General features: G+C 42.5%; 1 protein-coding gene and 1 pseudogene across 1 annotated transcript; one reads left to right on the top strand and one right to left on the bottom strand.

The window, feature by feature from the left end:
* The first annotated feature begins 24 nt into the window (after positions 1-24).
* Positions 25-19883, top strand: LOC139422394 (membrane-associated transporter protein-like; annotated as a pseudogene).
* A 3335-nt stretch (positions 19884-23218) lies between these two features.
* LOC139421907 (relaxin-3 receptor 1-like) lies at positions 23219-24735 on the bottom strand. The gene has a single exon (XM_071173040.1). It carries the CDS (start codon positions 24733-24735, stop codon positions 23473-23475), a length of 1263 nt encoding a protein of 420 aa, XP_071029141.1. The 3' UTR covers positions 23219-23472.
* Between the last annotated feature and the right edge of the window lie 1137 nt (positions 24736-25872).

Raw genomic sequence — 25872 nt, 5'->3', positions numbered from 1 at the left:
AGTCTCATGATCTAATGATCTGCCATGTGTGTGTCTCTACCCGGTTTCTGCCTGCAGAAGAAGAGGATAACTCTGAAGTCCTGTATCCTGGCTATGATTAACATACCCAGTCACTACCGCTGTCTCTGTGTCACTCACTTGCTGGGATGGACCATCTTCCTCTGCAACAGGCTCTTCTTCACAGACTTCATGGGACAGGGAGAGAGGAAGGGAGGGAGAGAGAGAGACCATTAAAGGACAAACTAATTATATCACTCAGACTACTAATGATTGCCCTTATTTGACAGTGGTCATAAGAGAACTTAATGTTTTCACTCCATTATGCGATCGAGGTTCATCACTGTGTTCATTAAAAGGCTTCCTGTTTATTTATTTAGCACCATCACAACATGCCCTGATTGGTGGGTAGTCTCTCGTCACAGCCTTGGCTGATTTGGTTCTGTGTGCCCAACTATTAATTGCTCTGTAATGAAGACATTGACAGACCGGCTTTATGGTGGTCAGGTCTCATCTGATCTGTATGCTGATGACTGCTCTTACGCAGGCTGCAGTCACATGGTGGTGGTGATTTAGTGGTTGAGACTGAGGCAAACTAAGCAGCAGGTCAGACCTAAACATACTGTGCTTTCACTGTATCAATAGAGAGCAGTGGCAGATGTTCTACACCTGCATTGCTTGCTGTTTGGGGTTTTAGGCTGGGTTTCTGTACAGCACTTTGAGATATCAGCTGATGTACGAAGGGCTATATAAATAAATTTGATTTGATTTGATGTGGTTTATGTTGTTGACACATGGGATGGAACTTGTTAACTGTTACAAGCTACTGTACAGCACATGCATTATAAGATAAATACCACCATACCACCACTTATTGATCATATGTCAGAGGAGTGGGTAGAGATTGGAGAGACATATTGAATCAAACACCACATTTATGTAAGTAACTAGTTCAATTAGTATTCAGCTGTGGTGGTGACTTTGTCTCCATTGTGCATGTAATTATCATAATTATGATAATCATCATACTTGGTCATAAAGTGTGTGTAATAATGGTTATTTGTGTGTGATGACAGATTGTGTATAAGGGCAACCTGTATGCGGACCATAACTCTACAGCCTATGAGCGGTATGAGAGGGGGTGGAGATTGGATGCTGGGGTCTCTGTATCAACTCTGTCTCTCTGCTCTCTATTCCTGTTGTGTCGCAGCATTCATAAGTAAGACATTATTGACAGGTAGCCTAGTGGTTAAGAGCATTGGGCCAGTAACTGAAAGGTTGCTGGTTTGAATCCCTAAGCTGACTTGGTGAGCATGGAGATGTGCCCTTGAGCAAGGCACTTTACCCTAATTGCTCCTGTATGTTGTTCTGGATAAGAATGTCTACTAAATGACTAAAATGTCAAACGTAAATGTAATTGTAGTCATCCAATGTCCACAATGTGATTTAGCTCAAGGGTATACGTGTAGTCACCCAATGTCCACAATGTGATTTAGCTCAAGGGTATTCGTGTAGTCACCCAATGTCCACAATGTGATTTAGCTCCAGGGTATACGTGTAGTCACCCAATGTCCACAATGTGATTTAGCTCCAGGGTATACGTGTAGTCACCCAATGTCCACAATGTGATTTAGCTCAAGGGTATACGTGTAGTCACCCAATGTCCACAATGTGATTTAGCTCCAGGGTATACGTATAGTCACACAATGTCCACAATGTGATTTAGCTCAAGGGTATTCGTGTAGTCACCCAATGTCCACAATGTGATTTAGCTCAAGGGTATACGTGTAGTCACCCAATGTCCACAATGTGATTTAGCTCAAGGGTATACGTGTAGTCACCCAATGTCCACAATGTGATTTAGCTCAAGGGTATACGTGTAGTCACCCAATGTCCACAATAGAGCCGTATCTAATATCCTTTGCGAATGTTTGTTTTGTTGTAAAGAGACTTACTTCACTCTTGATTCTTAAGCTTATGAGTTCATATCTTGTCTGCTCATGTCCAACCAACACAGGGAACTTTCCACAGAAGTTTGCTCCGAGCCTGCTTGGCGACTGTGGTATATGTTGTGTGACACACACTGATGTAATAACGTATACCCTTAAGCTAAGTCACAGCACAGAACGTATTCAATCATTCACTGCAAAAGTGCATAGCAGATGCTTATAATTTCATTATTGTTCGGTAATTTATTTAATTAAGTAAGACTTACTTGTCTTATACTTAAACTCCAATCACTGAAAGTAGAGCATGGAGAACAAACCAAATTGATCTTCTGTCTATGGAGAATAGTGACACACATTTGCATGCATTAGATCCAATGCCAGTAAGCAGAACAGCAGGCCATCGTCATCCCATGTAACTGAATTACCAATGATGACGTGTTTGTTTATTCAGTGGCATTCACATTTTTGACACAAGGAAAGCAAAGTAATAAGGAGCACTATCGCAACACTTTGCTAAAATAGATATGGAGGGATAAGAAATGGCTTATTCAAATCCCAAGCAGATAGAATTTTTGTTGTGCCCTTGAGTAAGAAATCACTTCTCTATTTAGTTATACCTGCAGTCTTCTTAGACATGTTGCGTGTTCTTACACAGTAGTATATACTGTAAAAAAATAAAAATAAGTCTTACTTGGCAGTACCAATCCACATACCGTGTAAAGATGAAATCTCCCTCCCTCTCTTCCTTCTCTCTTTCTACATCTGATGTGTCTTCAGATGTCCAGAGGCTGCTGCAGCCCTTCGTTGATCTGAAGGGGCTCTACTTCATGGGATACTTTGTGTTTGGTCTGGGAATCAGTCTGATCAGCCTGATCCCCAACATCATCACCACCCTCATCCTGTCTTCGGAGTCATGTCCAGCACCTTGTACACCATCCCCTTCAACCTCATCTCAGAGTACCATCGGCAAGAGGAGGTCAGTACCCTCTCTCTCTCTCTCTCTCTCTCTCTCTCATTGCCTGGTTCCACGTGTTTGTCCAACTACAATGACCATAGCAGTTGGCAAGACTGCACAAACAGATATCGGACCAGGCTAGTCTCTCACCTCCAGATAGTTATCATGGAACTGACAGTGGGTTGTGCATTCTGGAGCTGTAAATGCTTACATTAAAAGTTAATAATGTGAAGAGTTTGCAAAATTCATCCACCACCTGTCTGCAGCTCAAATATGGAGTGATGAGAACAGCTGCCCTTTTAAACTTGAATGCTCACCATGTCATTTACCACAGTGGAGAGGTGACCTCCCCTTTTCCTTTTGATGGAGGTGTAAAGGTACTTTCCAATTATCTTTATTGATTGGCTCTATATTCTGGTTTCTGTCCAAAGTGTCATAAATCACTTGTAATTCACATAGCAAATATAATCCCACTGTAGGTTGGTGTCCGTGGAATACTTGAATATCATCTATGCCAAATTACTTTCTACCCTCATTTCTTTTGAGTTTATTCCAAAACTGTCTAAATCAATACCCATCACCCTCCAAAGAAGAGGGAATTTACCTGCCAGCTTGGCCCGAAAATATTTTTGGGTATCACAGATTGTTCTGGCAGTTCTCACATAAAAACTTAATTGTGAGGAATGTGTAACTTGCTTTTTACATTTGTAACACATACAATGTTTGGGAAAATCATGCTGAAAGTGGCCATTCTTGGCCCTTTCAGAACCTTTTCTAAATCCACTTTGAGCCAGGAGAGATTGACATGCATATTATTAATGTTAGCTCTGCGTGTACATTTAAGGATCAGTCGTGCTGCTCTGTTCAGGGCCAATTGTAATTTGCCGATGTCCCTCTTTGTGGCGCTTTACCATATGCCTGGACAGTAGTCCGGGTGCAACAAAACTATGGCCTGTAGGTCTTGTTTTATTGATAGCAATGTCAAGAAAGTAGAGCAGCGCTTTATTACGGTCAGACCTCTCCCTATCTTAGCAATATGTTTTGACCATAACAGTTTACAGTATTTAAGGTGCTCCAATGCTTGGTAAATTAATCGCACAAAGTCAAAGACCTAAAAATCCTACAGCCTATCCCACCCCGAGCTGCAACACTGACAGGCTAGGGGCTGTCCACACTTGAAGAGCTGAGTGAATATTTGTTTTTAGAAGCTCTGTGCACAGGCATGACAGTTGGTATAATTTACTTGAAGCAAAAGTCTACTGCAATGAGACTTTGTCCTTGTGTTTCTTGGCTATTTACATTGTTATGTTCACAAGCTAGGTTGTTTTTCAATATTTGAGTTTCAACTGCTAGGGAAGAGAAGACAACGCAGCCACAGATAGAACAATGAGACAGATATTTCACCGGATGTGTAAATGTAAAAATCTGAGTGGCTAGATTTTTTAATTTACCTGACACAGTGGCTGGTGGACAAAAAAAATACATTTTTGGCCCTGATAATACTATATTGAATGCATTAACAGAAATGACCATAACCAAACAAACATTGTATATTAGAAATGATGGACAGTAACGGTAACTGTAGGCTACTACTGGTGATATATGTAATGGGGAATTGATAGACAGCAAACAACGCACACAATGAAGTTATGAAACAATGAATACGCACAAAAAGGAGGTAGTGAGCACATCCTGGAGAGAGACGTACCTTGTGCATCTGAGCCACAATCCCCATATTCTTGGTCCGTGTCATCCCTGCGGCTTCTGCAATGGATTAGTCCACTGAGACAGGCGCAAATCAGACAGGTCTGGTGTGAAACTTAACTTGACATTTCTGCCATCCATCGTGAGATCGTGGGAGGACAACCAACCTTTCAATTAATGGCACTGCATTTCTAATATGCAATAAATGCTAGGTTACACAATTTCTTATAATAACAGTCTCCAGTATCATCATTTCCAAGCAAACAAAAACAGGGAGAAGGTCGTATCTGTAGACATGCTGAGATAAAAGAACATCCTCTGTCAGAATTCAGTCAGCCTTCACAAGATCAGGCAAGTCAGTTAAGAACAAATTCTTATCTACAATGACGGCCTACACCGGCCAAACCTGGACGACGCTGGGCCAATTGTGCTCCGCCCTATGGAACTCCCAATCACAGCTTGTTGTGAAACAGCCTGGATTTGAACCAGGGTATCTTTAGTGACACCTCTAGCACTGAGATGCAGTGCATGATATTCAGTTTCACTGGCAGATACTGTAGTATGTTCTATAGATGGTCTTAAACTGCAGTAATGCATGTCTGAGATGATATGAACATGACTGGGCATTCAAAAATATCTGTATCCACTCATCATCATCAATAGTGTCTCCCAGGTCTTCCTCACATTTTAGTTTGACATGTTTTGTGTTATTGGGAAAAGCCTCTATCAACCTTAAATACAGTTTGGAAATCAACTTGAGGTTTGTCAGACTGCCTTAAAATAGTTTCAATCTTTGAAGTTTCTGACTTGTCCAGTGTTTTCTGCACTGAGAGAATAAAGTGTTGTATCTGCAAAAGTTCACCTCTGCGGCGTCACAGACTGGTCTTCCCTGGTTGCCTGACCTCTGCGACGTCACAGACTGGTCTTGCCTGGTTGCCTGGCCCTGATGAGACCCCTGTCACCATCTGATCCTGCTCAGATGAGGCATGACAAAGAATTACCTTGGTGTACATTTATACATTGTTTTATCCAATAATATAATCAATGGTTCTATAATTGAAATAAGCATTATCTCCAGATCCCAGACTGTAGCCCACCCATCAACTCAAGAAGGAACTTTATACATTCATTGATTGTAATAATATACTGCAAAATTCACCTGTTCTCCATAGACTGCTCTTCCCTGGCTGTCTGAGCCTGCTGGGACACCTGTCACCATCTGATCCTGCTAAGACTGACTGTGCACCATGACAGCATAGCCTGTAGAGCTGTTTATACTGTGTCAGTGTGAAAAGTAGGGAATTAGCTAGGGAAACCGAAAGATCAATAACGTTACATTGCTTTACTGATTCCAATAAAAATGCACATTGCACTGTCAAAAAAAGTCAGAATATCAGTCTTCAATCATTTGGCTGCTGGTTTCATTGTTTGATTCAGGTCTAGTGTGATTGAGGAAAAGATAATAGCTAAAGTTAGTAAGATAAAGATACCTAATGTTTGCCAACTTATTGCTAGCTCTAAGGGTACATCAACTGACGAAAACTAGCCAAGTTAATTGCCTTCTGTTGAAACGGGACAAAAAGGATACAAAACATTTTCATACACACCCCAGCTGTTAGATACTGCTACCAGACAGATAACTCAAGCTGCACTGGCTGTGGTAGCTACTAACTAGCTAGGTAGTTCATTCTCTTCAGACAGAACTTCAATCGAGAAAGGATGAAACATCACCATAGCTAAAATGACATGTTAGTTACACTACTAGTTCAGCAGTTACCTCGCCAGTTACCTCGCTCATCAGTCAAATAAAGAGTAGCGAGTTTCTGCTCTGCTCGCTTTTACAACTAAGAGAAAATGCTCAACACACACAGCGACAACAGCTGCAGTGTCTTTCAGAATCTTTGCCTTCATGCAGCCTATCTGCATGCTCTGTGGTGTCCGCGTGGTACTAAATCTATCCAGCCTGCTGAAACCGCCAAACAGCTGTCGCATCTGCATGGTCCTAGAGCACACCAGTGGGACTTCTGGTATCACAGTGCAATGAAAAACTGGGGGAGACAAAATGCAATTTTAGAATGTGGAGGGGGCATGACCCGTCCCCTTTCTGTCCTTACAACCCCAATCTCACCAATTAACATTACTATAATAGTCTGGCCATAGTTCAGCGTTACCTGCTGAGCCTGTCAATGCTGAGTGATAAACAATTTGTTGGTCAGTATGTGACCTAAGCTAAGAGCAGGTGTGACCTTCACAACAGACACACGTCCCAAAAACCCTCCCCTCTCTTCAGACAGAGAGGACAACCTCCTCCTCTCCTTAAATCAGCAGTCAGCTGTAGAAATCAAATCAAATCAAATCAAATTTTATTTGTCACATACACATGGTTAGCAGATGTTAATGCGAGTGTAGCGAAATGCTTGTGCTTCTAGTTCCGACAATGCAGTAATAACAAGTAATCTAACTAACAATTCCAAAACTACTGTCTTGTACACAGTGTAAGGGGATAAAGAATATGTACATAAGGATATATGAATGAGTGATGGTACAGAGCAGCATAGGCAAGATACAGTAGATGGTATCGAGTACAGTATGTACAAATGAGATGAGTATGTAAACAAAGTGGCATAGTTTAAAGTGGCTAGTGATACATGTATTACATAAGGATACAGTCGATGATATAGAGTACAGTATATATGTATGCATATGAGATGAATAATGTAGGGTAAGTAACATTATATAAGGTAGCATTGTTTAAAGTGGCTAGTGATATATTTACATCATTTCCCATCAATTCCCATTATTAAAGTGGCTGGAGTTGAGTCAGTGTCAGTGTGTTGGCAGCAGCCACTCAGTGTTAGTGGTGGCTGTTTAACAGTCTGATGGCCTTGAGATAGAAGCTGTTTTTCAGTCTCTCGGTCCCAGCTTTGATGCACCTGTACTGACCTCGCCTTCCGGATGATAGCGGGGTGAACAGGCAGTGGCTCGGGTGGTTGATGTCCTTGATGATCTTTATGGCCTTCCTGTGACATCGGGTGGTGTAGGTGTCCTGGAGGGCAGGTAGTTTGCCCCCGGTGATGCATTGTGCAGACCTCACTACCCTCTGGAGAGCCTTACGGTTGAGGGCGGTGCAGTTGCCATACCAGGCGGTGATACAGCCCGCCAGGATGCTCTCGATTGTGCATCTGTAGAAGTTTGTGAGTGCTTTTGGTGACAAGCCAAATTTCTTCAGCCTCCTGAGGTTGAAGAGGCGCTGCTGTGCCTTCTTCACGATGCTGTCTGTGTGAGTGGACCAATTCAGTTTGTCTGTGATGTGTATGCCGAGGAACTTAAAACTTGCTACCCTCTCCACTACTGTTCCATCGATGTGGATAGGGGGGTGTTCCCTCTGCTGTTTCCTGAAGTCCACAATCATCTTCTAGAGTTTTAGAATTCCTCACAATCAAATGTAGACCGCATTATCTACCAAGAGAATTCTCTTCGATTATAATCACAGCTGTATATATCCCCCCCCAAGCAGACACATCGATGGCTCTGAACGAACTTTATTTAACTCTCTGCAAACTGGAAACGATTTATCCGGAGGCTGCATTCATTGTAGCTGGGGATTTTAACAAGGCTAATCTGAAAACAAGACTCCCCAAATTTTATCAGCATATTGATTGCGCAACCAGGGGAGGAAAGACCTTGGATCATTGTTACTCTAACTTCCGCGACGCATATAAGGCCCTGCCCCGCCCCCCTTTCGGAAAAGCTGACCACGACTCCATTTTGTAGATCCCTGCCTACAGACAGAAACTAAAACAAGAGGCTCCCACGCTGAGGTCTGTCCAACGCTGGTCCGACCAAGCTGACTCCACACTCCAAGACTGCTTCCATCACGTGGACTGGGAGATGTTTCGTATTGCGTCAGATAACAACATTGACGAATACGCTGATTCGGTGTGCGAGTTCATTAGAACGTGCGTTGAAGATGTCGTTCCCATAGCAACGATTAAAACATTCCCTAACCAGAAACCGTGGATTGATGGCAGCATTCGTGTGAAACTGAAAGCGCGAACCACTGCTTTTAATCAGGGCAAGGTGTCTGGTAACATGACCGAATACAAACAGTGCAGCTATTCCCTCCGCAAGGCTATCAAACAAGCTAAGCGCCAGTACAGAGACAAAGTAGAATCTCAATTCAACGGCTCAGACACAAGAGGCATGTGGCAGGGTCTACAGTCAATCACGGACTACAGGAAGAAATCCAGCCCAGTCACAGACCAGGATGTCTTGCTCCCAGGCAGACTAAATAACTTTTTTGCCCGCTTTGAGGACAATACAGTGCCACTGACACGGCCTGCAACGAAAACATGCGGTCTCTCCTTCACTGCAGCCGAGGTGAGTAAGACATTTAAACGTGTTAACCCTCGCAAGGCTGCAGGCCCAGACGGCATCCCCAGCCGCGCCCTCAGAGCATGCGCAGACCAGCTGGCCGGTGTGTTTACGGACATATTCAATCAATCCCTATACCAGTCTGCTGTTCCCACATGCTTCAAGAGGGCCACCATTGTTCCTGTTCCCAAGAAAGCTAAGGTAACTGAGCTAAACGACTACCGCCCCGTAGCACTCACATCCGTCATCATGAGGTGCTTTGAGAGACTAGTCAAGGACCATATCACCTCCACCCTACCTGACACCCTAGACCCACTCCAATTTGCTTACCGCCCAAATAGGTCCACAGACGATGCAATCTCAACCACACTGCACACTGCCCTAACCCATCTGGACAAGAGGAATACCTATGTGAGAATGCTGTTCATCGACTACAGCTCGGCATTCAACACCATAGTACCCTCCAAGCTCGTCATCAAGCTCAAGACCCTGGGTCTCGACCCCGCCCTGTGCAACTGGGTACTGGACTTCCTGACGGGCCGCCCCCAGGTGGTGAGGGTAGGCAACAACATCTCCTCCCCGCTGATCCTCAACACTGGGGCCCCACAAGGGTGCGTTCTGAGCCCTCTCCTGTACTCCCTGTTCACCCACGACTGCGTGGCCACGCACGCCTCCAACTCAATCATCAAGTTTGCGGACGACACAACAGTGGTAGGCTTGATTACCAACAACGACGAGACGGCCTACAGGGAGGAGGTGAGGGCCCTCGGAGTGTGGTGTCAGGAAAATAACCTCACACTCAACGTCAACAAAACTAAGGAGATGGAGGAGATGAACTCTAGAATTCTAGAAACAATAACAAAGCCGTGTCCCAGGCCCTGGTTCGGTAAAAAGCTGAGGGATGGGGCTGGAGAAATTTAACCACTCTAAAATTCATAGACAGAGCTTTGGATGCAAGGACTGACTATCCATGATATCACAATTATTGCTTTAACCATGTTTTAAGGCTATATAGTGTTTGTTTATATTTTCTTTGTTCAAAAATGTTGAAATAAAACCAGATGTTATTTGGGGTTCTGATGGACTAAGCTCATGAGGCATTTATAAGTAAGTTATATTCTTCAAAAATCAATGGGTACATATCATTAATTCATAAGTCCAAAAATGTATGTGGCTGATTGACCCTCTGAAATCGTTTCTGTTAGATACAGATAAGATTAGCATTCCTGCAACATTATTCTGAGAAATTAAGCTAATTGATTGCACCCAAAATGGCAATTTTAATTTATAGCATTCATATAATATTTAATAAATATAGTACCTAACATCTGATTTTTCTAACAATGAGTTAGGAATCCAAAGAAATGGTGAAAAGCCACCCAAGGACACCCCACGTCAATCCTACCATAACAACCAGTATATAGTATCAGTTCTCTATCTCTGACAAGTAGTATGGAGCTGCAGCTCAGAGTATTGTTTCTTCACCCTATGTAACATATTCTCAGTGAATTTGGTGATGTTCAGAGAAAATATGAATTGAAGTTGTTAGGTTTTTGTCCCACCCCACAACCTTTCAATTAATGGCACTGCATTTCTAATATGCAATAAATGCTAGGTTACACAATTTCTTATAATAACAGTCTCCAGTATCATCATTTCCAAGCAAACAAAATCAGGGAGAAGGTCGTATCTGTAGACATGCTTAAATACAGTTTGGAAATCAACTTGAGGTTTGTCAGACTGCCTTAAAATAGTTTCAATCTTTGAAGTTTCTGACTTGTCCAGTGTTTTCTGCACTGAGAGAATAAAGTGTTGTATCTGCAAAAGTTCACCTCTGCGGCGTCACAGACTGGTCTTCCCTGGTTGCCTGACCTCTGCGACGTCACAGACTGGTCTTGCCTGGTTGCCTGGCCCTGATGAGACCCCTGTCACCATCTGATCCTGCTCAGATGAGGCATGACAAAGAATTACCTTGGTGTACATTTATACATTGTTTTATCCAATAATATAATCAATGGTTCTATAATTGAAATAAGCATTATCTCCAGATCCCAGACTGTAGCCCACCCATCAACTCAAGAAGGAACTTTATACATTCATTGATTGTAATAATATACTGCAAAATTCACCTGTTCTCCATAGACTGCTCTTCCCTGGCTGTCTGAGCCTGCTGGGACACCTGTCACCATCTGATCCTGCTAAGACTGACTGTGCACCATGACAGCATAGCCTGTAGAGCTGTTTATACTGTGTCAGTGTGAAAAGTAGGGAATTAGCTAGGGAAACCGAAAGATCAATAACGTTACATTGCTTTACTGATTCCAATAAAAATGCACATTGCACTGTCAAAAAAAGTCAGAATATCAGTCTTCAATCATTTGGCTGCTGGTTTCATTGTTTGATTCAGGTCTAGTGTGATTGAGGAAAAGATAATAGCTAAAGTTAGTAAGATAAAGATACCTAATGTTTGCCAACTTATTGCTAGCTCTAAGGGTACATCAACTGACGAAAACTAGCCAAGTTAATTGCCTTCTGTTGAAACGGGACAAAAAGGATACAAAACATTTTCCTACACACCCCAGCTGTTAGATACTGCTACCAGACAGATAACTCAAGCTGCACTGGCTGTGGTAGCTACTAACTAGCTAGGTAGTTCATTCTCTTCAGACAGAACTTCAATCGAGAAAGGATGAAACATCACCATAGCTAAAATGACATGTTAGTTACACTACTAGTTCAGCAGTTACCTCGCCAGTTACCTCGCTCATCAGTCAAATAAAGAGTAGCCAGTTTCTGCTCTGCTCGCTTTTACAACTAAGAGAAAATGCTCAACACACACAGCGACAACAGCTGCAGTGTCTTTCAGAATCTTTGCCTTCATGCAGCCTATCTGCATGCTCTGTGGTGTCCGCGTGGTACTAAATCTATCCAGCCTGCTGAAACCGCCAAACAGCTGTCGCATCTGCATGGTCCTAGAGCACACCAGTGGGACTTCTGGTATCACAGTGCAATGAAAAACTGGGGGAGACAAAATGCAATTTTAGAATGTGGAGGGGGCATGACCCGTCCCCTTTCTGTCCTTACAACCCCAATCTCACCAATTAACATTACTATAATAGTCTGGCCATAGTTCAGCGTTACCTGCTGAGCCTGTCAATGCTGAGTGATAAACAATTTGTTGGTCAGTATGTGACCTAAGCTAAGAGCAGGTGTGACCTTCACAACAGACACACGTCCCAAAAACCCTCCCCTCTCTTCAGACAGAGAGGACAACCTCCTCCTCTCCTTAAATCAGCAGTCAGCTGTAGAAATCAAATCAAATCAAATCAAATTTTATTTGTCACATACACATGGTTAGCAGATGTTAATGCGAGTGTAGCGAAATGCTTGTGCTTCTAGTTCCGACAATGCAGTAATAACAAGTAATCTAACTAACAATTCCAAAACTACTGTCTTGTACACAGTGTAAGGGGATAAAGAATATGTACATAAGGATATATGAATGAGTGATGGTACAGAGCAGCATAGGCAAGATACAGTAGATGGTATCGAGTACAGTATGTACAAATGAGATGAGTATGTAAACAAAGTGGCATAGTTTAAAGTGGCTAGTGATACATGTATTACATAAGGATACAGTCGATGATATAGAGTACAGTATATATGTATGCATATGAGATGAATAATGTAGGGTAAGTAACATTATATAAGGTAGCATTGTTTAAAGTGGCTAGTGATATATTTACATCATTTCCCATCAATTCCCATTATTAAAGTGGCTGGAGTTGAGTCAGTGTCAGTGTGTTGGCAGCAGCCACTCAGTGTTAGTGGTGGCTGTTTAACAGTCTGATGGCCTTGAGATAGAAGCTGTTTTTCAGTCTCTCGGTCCCAGCTTTGATGCACCTGTACTGACCTCGCCTTCCGGATGATAGCGGGGTGAACAGGCAGTGGCTCGGGTGGTTGATGTCCTTGATGATCTTTATGGCCTTCCTGTGACATCGGGTGGTGTAGGTGTCCTGGAGGGCAGGTAGTTTGCCCCCGGTGATGCATTGTGCAGACCTCACTACCCTCTGGAGAGCCTTACGGTTGAGGGCGGTGCAGTTGCCATACCAGGCGGTGATACAGCCCGCCAGGATGCTCTCGATTGTGCATCTGTAGAAGTTTGTGAGTGCTTTTGGTGACAAGCCAAATTTCTTCAGCCTCCTGAGGTTGAAGAGGCGCTGCTGTGCCTTCTTCACGATGCTGTCTGTGTGAGTGGACCAATTCAGTTTGTCTGTGATGTGTATGCCGAGGAACTTAAAACTTGCTACCCTCTCCACTACTGTTCCATCGATGTGGATAGGGGGGTGTTCCCTCTGCTGTTTCCTGAAGTCCACAATCATCTTCTAGAGTTTTAGAATTCCTCACAATCAAATGTAGACCGCATTATCTACCAAGAGAATTCTCTTTGATTATAATCACAGCTGTATATATCCCCCCCCAAGCAGACACATCGATGGCTCTGAACGAACTTTATTTAACTCTCTGCAAACTGGAAACGATTTATCCGGAGGCTGCATTCATTGTAGCTGGGGATTTTAACAAGGCTAATCTGAAAACAAGACTCCCCAAATTTTATCAGCATATTGATTGCGCAACCAGGGGAGGAAAGACCTTGGATCATTGTTACTCTAACTTCCGCGACGCATATAAGGCCCTGCCCCGCCCCCCTTTCGGAAAAGCTGACCACGACTCCATTTTGTAGATCCCTGCCTACAGACAGAAACTAAAACAAGAGGCTCCCACGCTGAGGTCTGTCCAACGCTGGTCCGACCAAGCTGACTCCACACTCCAAGACTGCTTCCATCACGTGGACTGGGAGATGTTTCGTATTGCGTCAGATAACAACATTGACGAATACGCTGATTCGGTGTGCGAGTTCATTAGAACGTGCGTTGAAGATGTCGTTCCCATAGCAACGATTAAAACATTCCCTAACCAGAAACCGTGGATTGATGGCAGCATTCGTGTGAAACTGAAAGCGCGAACCACTGCTTTTAATCAGGGCAAGGTGTCTGGTAACATGACCGAATACAAACAGTGCAGCTATTCCCTCCGCAAGGCTATCAAACAAGCTAAGCGCCAGTACAGAGACAAAGTAGAATCTCAATTCAACGGCTCAGACACAAGAGGCATGTGGCAGGGTCTACAGTCAATCACGGACTACAGGAAGAAATCCAGCCCAGTCACAGACCAGGATGTCTTGCTCCCAGGCAGACTAAATAACTTTTTTGCCCGCTTTGAGGACAATACAGTGCCACTGACACGGCCTGCAACGAAAACATGCGGTCTCTCCTTCACTGCAGCCGAGGTGAGTAAGACATTTAAACGTGTTAACCCTCGCAAGGCTGCAGGCCCAAACGGCATCCCCAGCCGTGCCCTCAGAGCATGCGCAGACCAGCTGGCCGGTGTGTTTACGGACATATTCAATCAATCCCTATACCAGTCTGCTGTTCCCACATGCTTCAAGAGGGCCACCATTGTTCCTGTTCCCAAGAAAGCTAAGGTAACTGAGCTAAACGACTACCGCCCCGTAGCACTCACATCCGTCATCATGAGGTGCTTTGAGAGACTAGTCAAGGACCATATCACCTCCACCCTACCTGACACCCTAGACCCACTCCAATTTGCTTACCGCCCAAATAGGTCCACAGACGATGCAATCTCAACCACACTGCACACTGCCCTAACCCATCTGGACAAGAGGAATACCTATGTGAGAATGCTGTTCATCGACTACAGCTCGGCATTCAACACCATAGTACCCTCCAAGCTCGTCATCAAGCTCAAGACCCTGGGTCTCGACCCCGCCCTGTGCAACTGGGTACTGGACTTCCTGACGGGCCGCCCCCAGGTGGTGAGGGTTGGCAACAACATCTCCTCCCCGCTGATCCTCAACACTGGGGCCCCACAAGGGTGCGTTCTGAGCCCTCTCCTGTACTCCCTGTTCACCCACGACTGCGTGGCCACGCACGCCTCCAACTCAATCATCAAGTTTGCGGACGACACTACAGTGGTAGGCTTGATTACCAACAACGACGAGACGGCCTACAGGGAGGAGGTGAGGGCCCTCGGAGTGTGGTGTCAGGAAAATAACCTCACACTCAACGTCAACAAAACTAAGGAGATGGAGGAGATGAACTCTAGAATTCTAGAAACAATAACAAAGCCGTGTCCCAGGCCCTGGTTCGGTAAAAAGCTGAGGGATGGGGCTGGAGAAATTTAACCACTCTAAAATTCATAGACAGAGCTTTGGATGCAAGGACTGACTATCCATGATATCACAATTATTGCTTTAACCATGTTTTAAGGCTATATAGTGTTTGTTTATATTTTCTTTGTTCAAAAATGTTGAAATAAAACCAGATGTTATTTGGGGTTCTGATGGACTAAGCTCATGAGGCATTTATAAGTAAGTTATATTCTTCAAAAATCAATGGGTACATATCATTAATTCATAAGTCCAAAAATGTATGTGGCTGATTGACCCTCTGAAATCGTTTCTGTTAGATACAGATAAGATTAGCATTCCTGCAACATTATTCTGAGAAATTAAGCTAATTGATTGCACCCAAAATGGCAATTTTAATTTATAGCATTCATATAATATTTAATAAATATAGTACCTAACATCTGATTTTTCTAACAATGAGTTAGGAATCCAAAGAAATGGTGAAAAGCCACCCAAGGACACCCCACGTCAATCCTACCATAACAACCAGTATATAGTATCAGTTCTCTATCTCTGACAAGTAGTATGGAGCTGCAGCTCAGAGTATTGTTTCTTCACCCTATGTAACATATTCTCAGTGAATTTGGTGATGTTCAGAGAAAATATGAATTGAAGTTGTTAGGTTTTTGTCCCACCCCACATTCTGATATTACCAGGTTCTGACCAATAGATGGTGGTGTTCCCTCTACTAGGTGAAAATCTGACACTTTTGTTGGCCACTGTTTCAAATGTTGTTTCACAAGTCAACGGTACATTCAGTGCATTCAGAAGATATTCAGACCCCTTGACTTTTTCCACATTTTGTTACGTTACAACCTTACTCTAAAATGGATTCAATACCCCCCCCCCTCCCCTCCCTCATCAATCTACACACAATACCCCATAATGACAAAGCAAAAACAGGTTTTAAGACATTTTTGCTAATTTATTTAAAAAAAAATGAAATATTACATTTACATAAGTATTCAGACCCTTTACTCAGTACTTTGTTGAAGCACATTTGGCAGCGATTACAGCCTCGAGTCTTCTTGGATATGACGCTACAAGCTTGGCACACCTAAATTATATTTGGGGAGTTTCTCCCATTCGTCTCTGCAAATCCTCTCAAGCTCTGTCAGGTTAGATGGGGGGTTCAGAGAAATTAGTCATCTGAACAGAGTAAAACAAATCCCACAACTCACTGAGAACACAGGACATAGGATGAAGAAACAATACTATTTGCCACAGCCCCATACTACTTGTCAGACATAGCAAACTAATACTACACTGAATAAAAATATAAACGCAACATGTAAAGTGTTGCTCCCATGTTTCATGAGCTGAAATAAAAGGTTCCAGAAAGGTTTCATATGCACAACAAGCTTATTTCTCTCAATTATTGTGCACAAATTTGTTTACATCCCCGTTGGTGAGCATTTCTCCTTTGCCAAGATAATCCATCCACCTGACAGGTGTGACATATCAAAAAGCTAATTAAACAGCATGATCATTACACAGGTGCACCTTGTGCTGGGGGACAGTAAAAGGCTACTCTAAAATGTGCAATTTTGTCACACAACACAACTCCACAGATGTCTCAAGTTTTGAGGGAGCTCGCAATTGGCATGCTGACTGCAGGAATGTCCACCTGCAGTCAGGTTGCCAGATAATTTAATGTTAATTTATCTACCATATGCCACCTCCAATGCCGTTTTAGAGAATTTGGTAGTAAGTCCAACCGGCCTCAACCGTAGAGCACGTGTATGGCATCATGTGGGCGAGCGGTTTGCTGATGTCAAAGTTTTGAACAGAGTGCCCAATAGTGGTGGGGCTATGGTATGGGCAGGTATAAGCTACGGACAATGAACACAATTGCATTTTATCGGTGGCAATTTGAATGCACAGCGATACCGTGACTACATCCTGAGGCCCATTATTGTGCCATTCATCCACCGCCATCACCTCATGTTTCAGTATAATAATGCATGGCCCCATGTCGCAAGGATCTGTACTCAATTCCTGGAAGCTAAAATGTCCCATTTCTTCCATGGCCTGCATACTCATCAGACATGTCACCCATTGAGCATGTTCCACCCAATATCCAGCAACTTCACACAGCCATTGAAAAGGAGTGGGACAACATTCCAAAGGACACAATCAACAGCCTGGTCAACTATGCTGTGTGAAGTGTGTGTGGTGCTGCATGTGACAAATGGTGGTCACAGCAGATAATGACTGGTTTTCCCAGTCATGTGAAATCCGTAGATTTGGGCCTAATTTATTTCAATTGACGATTTCCTTATATGAACTCAGTCAAATCTTTTAAATGATTACATGTTGTGTTTATATTTTTGTTCAGTGTATATATACTTGTTGTTGGGGTGAGATTGGCATGCGGGATGGCTTTTCACCATTTCTTTGGATCCCTCATGTCTTACTCATTGTCAGAAAAAACGTTTGGCCCAATTTGGATGATAGGTACTATATTTATTGAATGTTATATGAATCCTATTAAAATGGCCAATTACATTTTATATTATATTTCAAAATGATAACGTTGCAGAAATGATAATCTTATCTCTTTCTAACTACAGAAACGATTTCAGAACAATCTGAAGTGGTGGGTGTCATGATTTGCTGAAATGACATGGAACTACCCAGATGTGAAACAGGCTTCGCTAAGACATAATGCTTTTCTATTAGTGTTTTGGTTTAGAAGTGAACACAACCTTTCAGGATGTAAATAGGGAAAGGTTTGGCATTGAATGGAAAAAGTGATTAATGAGATTATCTTCGGCCAATCTGCACTTTACCCTCACCCTACCCTCAATCCGCACTCAACCCTTCCTGTCACCTTCAGTAAGGACATCTCTGGACAGCACTTTTCACTGGTTAGTGAAAATATCTATAAACTTAGGACAGTTTTGATCCAAATCTGAATTTGATCTAAATCATTTATATTGTTTATGTTAATATATCTCAATGAAAATCAATTTTATTTGATATTTAATTAGCATAATCAATCTAAATTATTTGGATCAAATTCAAATTTGGAACAAAACTCTCCTGAGTTTAAAGATGTCTACTATTTTATCCATATTATCCACCTGAGAACATAATGTACCGTAATAAAGTTCCAAATTACTAACTGTAGTCCAGTCTGCCGATGCACGAGGCTGATAAATTTCAGTAGAGATAATCCTTAAATCACTGCTTTCACTATAAATTGGGGAAATACTAATACTGCATAATAAAACAGATGGAATGATTCCAAACAAGTTCATAAGTTACAAAGCAAAAGTTCTCCCACCCTTGCTCCTGGGTGGTCAGCGGTCGAAGGTACTGCAGCTCAGTGCAAGAGGTGTCACTACAGTCCCTGGTTCAAATCCAGGCTGTATCACATCCGTCCGTGCTCGGGAGTCCCATAGTGCAGGGCACAATTGGCCCAGCATTGTCCAGGTTTGGCCGGGGTAGGCCGTCATTGTAAATAAGAATTTGTTCTTAACTGACTTGCCTAGTTAAATAAATAAACACATTTTAAAAATCCTCAATTTCACTACCATAGAGCACACATTTGTAATGTGCCTGCTTTCCACTATCCCCTCTGATAGATTAGTCAATTACACTGATTTATTTCAAACTCAGCTCCATTGCCTGGTAATCTATTGTGTTATCAATTTATTTACTCCCTATTGTAATGATGGGGCGGTGAGTCGGAAGCAGGTGCAGATGAAATGTTTTAATAAAACAACAAAACCAAGAACACGACACTAACATAAGGCAGGACATCAATACACAAGAACAGTGCAAACTGGTGAATGAAATGGGGACTGACATATAAAGAGGAGGAAATTATGAAGGTAACGGAGGCCAGGCGTGAATCATAATGATAATGATTCCCAGGTGCACGTAATGATGAGTGCCAGGTGTGCGTAATGATGAATCCCAGGACCGGTGGTTAATATTCTGGCGATGTCGTACGCCAGAGGGGAGGAGCAGGAGCAGACGTGTCACCTACAGTATAGAGCAGGACATGAAAGGGATTTGTGTTAACTAGTTTATTGATTTGGAGATGAGGCATTGCTTCTAATTCTGCTTACCAGGCATGTTCACAAGACTCTTCCCCAGCCACTCTTACTCAAGTATTGTGTCACCATGTCTCCCATTCCCTTCAGTTTTACCACATGCTTTTCACTACATGTTTTATAGTGTGGACTGTGAATACGTTTGTCATGAATACATTTTGTTGTGTGTGCATATGTGTGTGTTTGCATATGTGTGCACATGTGTGTGTGCACATATGTGCATATTTGTGTGGTGTGCACACTTGAGTGTGAGAGTGTTTCTTATGGAATTTCTAAAAATGAATTTTTTCCTCTTGTGACATTATACTTATAAAAATGGAATGTTTTTCATCCTCCCACCAGGTGCAGAGGAACCTGGGGAAAGGTAATCTTGCTGGACAGGATCGAGGCACCGGCATGGATTGTGCAGCGCTCACGTGTATGATGCCGCTGGCTCAGATCATCGTAGAGGCGGGACTGGGTCGTTGGTCAACATGGCAAGAAGTGTGATTGTGGTGGTCCTCTTCACATCAACAATGTCTTTACTTGGTTGTCTGTTCATCGCCCTCCACATCAGATACGTGGAATAATCTCTTTTAATAAAGATATTTACGAAGACCCTGTATTAACCTGGTCTCCCTATATTCTTTAAATCATTTGAAGGGTTTTGTAAATGGCTTCAAAAGATGCATTATACAGTTGAATTTGGAAGTTTAAGTACAACTTAGCCAAATACATTTAAACTCAGTTTTCACAATTCCTGACAATTAATCCTAGTACAAAATCCCTGTTTTAGGTCAGTTAGGATCACCACTTTATTTTAAGAATGTGAAATGACAGAATAATAGTAGACATAATGACTTATTTCAGCTTAAATTTCTTTCATCACATTCCCAGTGGGTCAAAAATGTACATACACTCAATTAGTATTAGTATTAGGTAACATTGCATTTAAATAGTTTAACTTGGGTCAAACGTTTTGGGGAGCCTTCCACAAGCTTCCCACAATAAGTTGGGTGAATTTTGTCCCATTCCTCCTGACAGAGCTGGTGTAACTGAGTCAGGTTTGTAGGCCTCCTTGCTCGCACACACATTCTCAGTTCTGCCCACAAATGTTCTATAGGATTGAGGTCAGGGCTTTGTGACGGCCACTCCAATACCTTGACTTTGTTGTCCTTAAGCCATTTTGCCACAACTTTGGAAGTATGCTTTGGGTCATTGTCCATTTGGAAGACCCATTTGCAACCAAGCTTTGACTTCCTGACTGATGTCTTGAGATGTTGCTTCAATATATCCACGTAATTGTTCTTCCTCATGATGTCATCTATTTTGTGAAGTGCACCAGTCTCTCTTGCAGCAAAGCACCCCCACAACATGATGCTGCCACCGCCGTGCTTCACGGTTGGGATGGTGTTCTTGGGCTTGCAAGCCTCCCCCTTTTTCCTCCAAACATAACAATGGTCTTCATGGCTGAACAGTTCTGTTTTTGTTTCATCAGACCAGAGGACATTTCTCCAAAAAGAACAATCTTTGTCCCCATGTGCAGTTGCAAACTGTAGTCTGGCTTTTTTATGGCGGTTTTGGAAGTGTGGCTTCTTCCTTGCTGAGTGGCCTTTCAGGTTATGTCGACATAGGACTTGTTTTACTGTGGATATAGATACATTTGTAGCTGTTTCCACCAGCATCTTCACAAGGTCCTTTGCTGTTGTTCTGGGACTGATTTGCACTTTTCGCACAAAAGTACGTTTATCTCTAGGAAACCGAACCCGTCTCCTTCAAGAAGCGGTATGACGGCTACATGGTCCCATGGTGTTTAAACTTGCGTAATATTGTTTGTACAGATGAACGTGGTACCTTCAGGCGTTTGGAAATTGCTCCCAAGGATGAACCAGACTTGTGGAGGTCTACGCATTTTATTTTTTTTACAATTTCTTTTGATTTTCCCATGATGTCAAGCAAAATTACTTGCACTGAGTTTGAAGGTAGGAAATACATTCACAGATACACCTCCAATTGACTCAAATGATGTCAATTAGCCTATCAGTAGCTTCTAAAGCCATGACATAATTTTCTGCAATTTTCCAAGCTGTCTGAAGGCACAGTCAACTTAGTGTAATGTAAACTCCTGACCCACTGGAATTGTGATACAGTGAATTATAAGTGAAATAATCTGTCTGTAAACAAATGTTGGAAAAATGACTTTTGTCATGCACAAAGTAGATGTCCTAACCGAATTGCCATAACTATAGTGTGTTAACAAGACATTTGTGTAGTGGTTGAAAAACTAGTTTTACGCCATCCTAAGTGTATGTAGACATCCGACTTCAACTGTACAGTATATGTTACTGAGCATGGCAGAACTAACTGTGTGCAGATCAATGATTTCCATTCCACCTCCCTCTCTTCCGGTGTAGATGTTCTCAAAAAGATCTTGATAAAAACATATGAAGCATTCTAATGTTGTGCCCTTAGGCAAGGCTTTTAACCTGACTACTCTCCAACATCAATCCATCTATTAAAGCCTAAACCGTGAACCAAGTGGCTCCAGATGAATTCTGCCAGGCACATAAATCGAAATGTAATTAATACAAATTAAGAAGTTTAACTCCTCTGAAAGAGATTTACGCAGAAGCATGTATTGTGCAGTTTATCGCGTGGTATGCATCCATAGAGATGCAGTATGTCATGCGGTCTACCCTGAGGGTTATTGTCAATGATGTGCCCCTTGCAGTGCTCTTTATAGTTGGGACCGAGAGACTGAAAAACAGCTTCTATCTCAAGGCCTTCAAACTGTTAAACAGCTACCACTAACATTGAGTGGCTGCTGCCAACACACTGACTCAACTCCAGCCACTTTAATAATGGGAATTGATGGGAAATTATGTAAAATATATCACTAGCCACTTTAAACAATGCTACCTAATATAATGTTTACATACCCTACATTATTCATCGCATATGCATTCGTATATACTGTACTCTATATCATCTACTGCATCTTTATGTAATATATGTATCACTAGCCACTTTAACTATGCCACTTTGTTTACATACTCATCTCATATGTATATACTGTACTCAATACCATCTACTGTATCTTGCCTATGCCGCTCTGTACCATCACTCATTCATATATCTTTATGTACATATTCTTTATCCCCTTACACTTGTGTCTGTCTATAAGGTAGTAGTTTTGGAATTGTTAGCTAGATTACTTGTTGGTTATTACTGCATTGTCGGAACTAGAAGCACAAGCATTTCGCTACACTCGCATTAACATCTGCTAACCATGTGTATGTGACAAATAAAATTGATTGATTTGATTTGAGTGAGTAGGTGTCTGTCAACCCCCCACCTTTCGTAAGCAACTTTACAGGTCACTGCACACCTCTGGCATGCCAATTTTTCCTAGAAGCAATTAGCTCAGAATAAAGGACGAACTGCTGGTGTATGCTCTTATAATATTCATGATTACAAGTGATGTCAAATAACTATCTCACACACTGCACCTCTAAATTGAACTCTGAAAGACAATGAAGGACAGAACATTCAGATAAATGTGGGGGGAGAGAAGAGGGTAAGACACTGTTTTTTTCCACTTAAATGACTGACTTATAACATCTTTATGCAACTTAAATAGATTCTGCACAACTGAATACATTCCCTACCGGTTAGATATATCCCAGTAATTGTAAAAAGGCAGTGCAAGTCATGTAAAACCAAGGAGCATGTGTAAGATTTATTTACCACATCACAGTTGTAATCTATCAAGCTGTGTATGTCAAGATGATCCAGGTCTTTATTGTTGATGTGCCACACATAGACATTAAAGCCCACAATTTACATAAGATTAACCGAGCGACTTGTTTTACACATGAATGATGTGCATCTATGAAACACATTTCGGAGAGGGAAATGCCCGTTATTCAGTTGTAACACGATTGAGTGGCATTGGAAAAGGTCTCAGCAATACATTTCTGAATCTGTCTAGGCAAGTTTTGGCTTCAATCAGTCCAGGGCATGACACTTCTCACTGATGCGTAAAATTGACAAAAATAGTGTTGATAGAAATAAATAAATACATGTATACATACTTAATAAATAAATAAATCGATCAACACATTAATACATCCAAACAAATCGACTTGGCACCGTTGACAGCTTGGTAGGCTGCATGTACTACGTACTGTTCGGGAGCATATCGTTTCTCCCATTGTAAATGACAACACCAGGTGGATAGAAAACCAAGGCTGGCTCTGCCGGACTTAACGGTACCAACGCATGTCCATGCTCGTCTTGCTCTGGCTTGGTCGTCGCCGTAAATGGTCTCATGTTGGTCACGGATGGAGAAGTTATTTGCCAAAAAAGTTTTTTCAAAGCCTTTCTGTACTCTCTTCTCATTAGACAATATAATATGGGGTTTAGACAGCTGTTAGAGTGCGCCAAACAGACAGACACTGGGAATACATATGCCTGCGTGGTGTAATATGCCCAACTGAAATGCACAAAGTTGAGTTTTATGAGAATTCCCCACGCCGTTAGTGCCTGGTTCGGCAACCAACAGAGGAAGAATGACAGAACCACTATAGTCACAGATTTTGTCACTTTGGAGCGCCTCTTTGCGCTGGAGGTATTCACATTCCTGGATGTGATGAAGCGCAAAAGCAGCAGGTAGCAGACGGAGATGATCCCCAGCGGTATTATAAACCCGATCAGTACTTTTTGACTATGGTAAAGTCCAAGCCAGAATTGTGCGTCAACGGTGTCTGGAAATTTAACAAGGCACAGTTCCTCGTTGGAGACAGTCGCCGTTGTGGAGAACACCGCATGGGGCAAAGCTGCGGATATAGCAGCAACCCATATAACAACGCTCATAAAGCGCGCGGAGCAGCAGCGGTGACGGCGCCGCCTGCTCTTGAGAGCCGATGCAACCGAGCAGTACCGTGCCACACTCATAGCAGTCAGGAAAAACACACTTGCGTACATATTCATCGCTGTCACGTAAGACACTATCTTGCACATGGCTTTTCCAAAAAGCCAGGTGAAGTCCAAAGCGTTCTCCACTGCCCAAAAAGGAAGAGTTAATACAAACTGGAAATCAGTCAACGCTAAACTCGTCACGAAAAAGTTAATGGACGATTTCTTCCATACTTGTTTAGACTTCATGAGATATAAAACAAGGATGTTTCCTATCAACCCCAAGGTACAGACCACAGAGTAAATCACAGAGATTATTATTCTCAGGACGGCGGATCCATCCCCGAATAAATAACTTTTCTCCAAATCAGACAAGTGAGCGTACTCTCCAAAGGACTGGTTCGTTTCGTTAAGCATGAAAGAGAAGTTGAAGTCAGCAACAGGATATAATCCTGAACCTTCCTCGCTTTGTTCCCCATGCATCTCCGACCTCAGCCCCGCACCGCTGCCGCTCAGAAAATCCATTTCATGTCCTGACAGTTGCCTCGGATGTTATGGGTATCCCAAGTGTCGAGACGCACCTGCTGCAGCTTGGTCTCTCTCACAATGTTATGGGTAGTGTTCTTGTTGAGTCTTGCAGAAACACACACAACAACCTGCTAGATGCCAAATCCGCTTTGAAATGGTCGAATCACGATCCCAGATGACCATTATCAAGTTTTGAACGGTTATATCATCATGAAGAAATGAAGGGACCCATCCTCTGAGTGTTAAGTGGGGTATGACTTGGAAGGATCTACCTGGGACGTGTCTTATTTAAACATCGCTGCAGGGATTGGACAATGTGCCTTTTTACGCATGTGAATTTATGGCGCTGGCTGCAGTGCTGGTTTTAGGGAGGTTGCTTACATGAGCGACAATGGATCTATCCAAATCAAATGGATCTATCCAAATCTCTTCTCCCCGCTGCAGTACATCTTTAATGGAACGAAAAGGGAGTCATAAACCATTTGAGCTCATACATTATATCATAGACCCATAATTGTATTACTCTGCCATTAATCCTGGAGAGCTCCATATTACCTGAAAAACGTATGAGGTAAACTTAAGTTTGTGGCTTCAATTCCACTGCCACGTGATCTGCAGTTGTGTGAGAGAGCCATGCCTTCCAGTTAGGCTTTCCAGTACATTACATACATTTATGTTGATTATAAATAAAAATGTTATCTCAATCATCAACTGTAAACCACTTTTTGACAACTGTTGATGCAAAAGGGATTACTACATATCATGTAATTGATTGATTTGATGAAGTGAGATAATAAAACAATAATTATCTTTATCCTCCTCATCAGTTTTACTAGGCACGTCGCCCTGCTCCACATCCCCAACACTGTCTCGGGACTCGTCTGAAGTGGATAAAGCTGATATGGCAACTTCTGTCTGTAGCATATGAACCGTTTGAGCTACAAACTAATATGACCTACTATGGAAAGGGGAGATTCTCACGAACACGATGGTACTCTCCTTCTGAAGGCAATCCATACAAACAGGCCACTCCAGGACCTTGAGATGATTCTTACGGAGCCACTCCTTAGTTGCCCTGGCTGTGTGTTTCGGGTCGTTGTCATGCTGGAAGACCCAGCCATGACCCATCTTCAA

This window comes from Oncorhynchus clarkii, chromosome 12, assembly GCF_045791955.1.
Source record: "Oncorhynchus clarkii lewisi isolate Uvic-CL-2024 chromosome 12, UVic_Ocla_1.0, whole genome shotgun sequence".
Classification (NCBI taxonomy): domain Eukaryota; kingdom Metazoa; phylum Chordata; class Actinopteri; order Salmoniformes; family Salmonidae; genus Oncorhynchus; species Oncorhynchus clarkii.
This window is presented reverse-complemented; position numbering and strand designations above follow the sequence as displayed.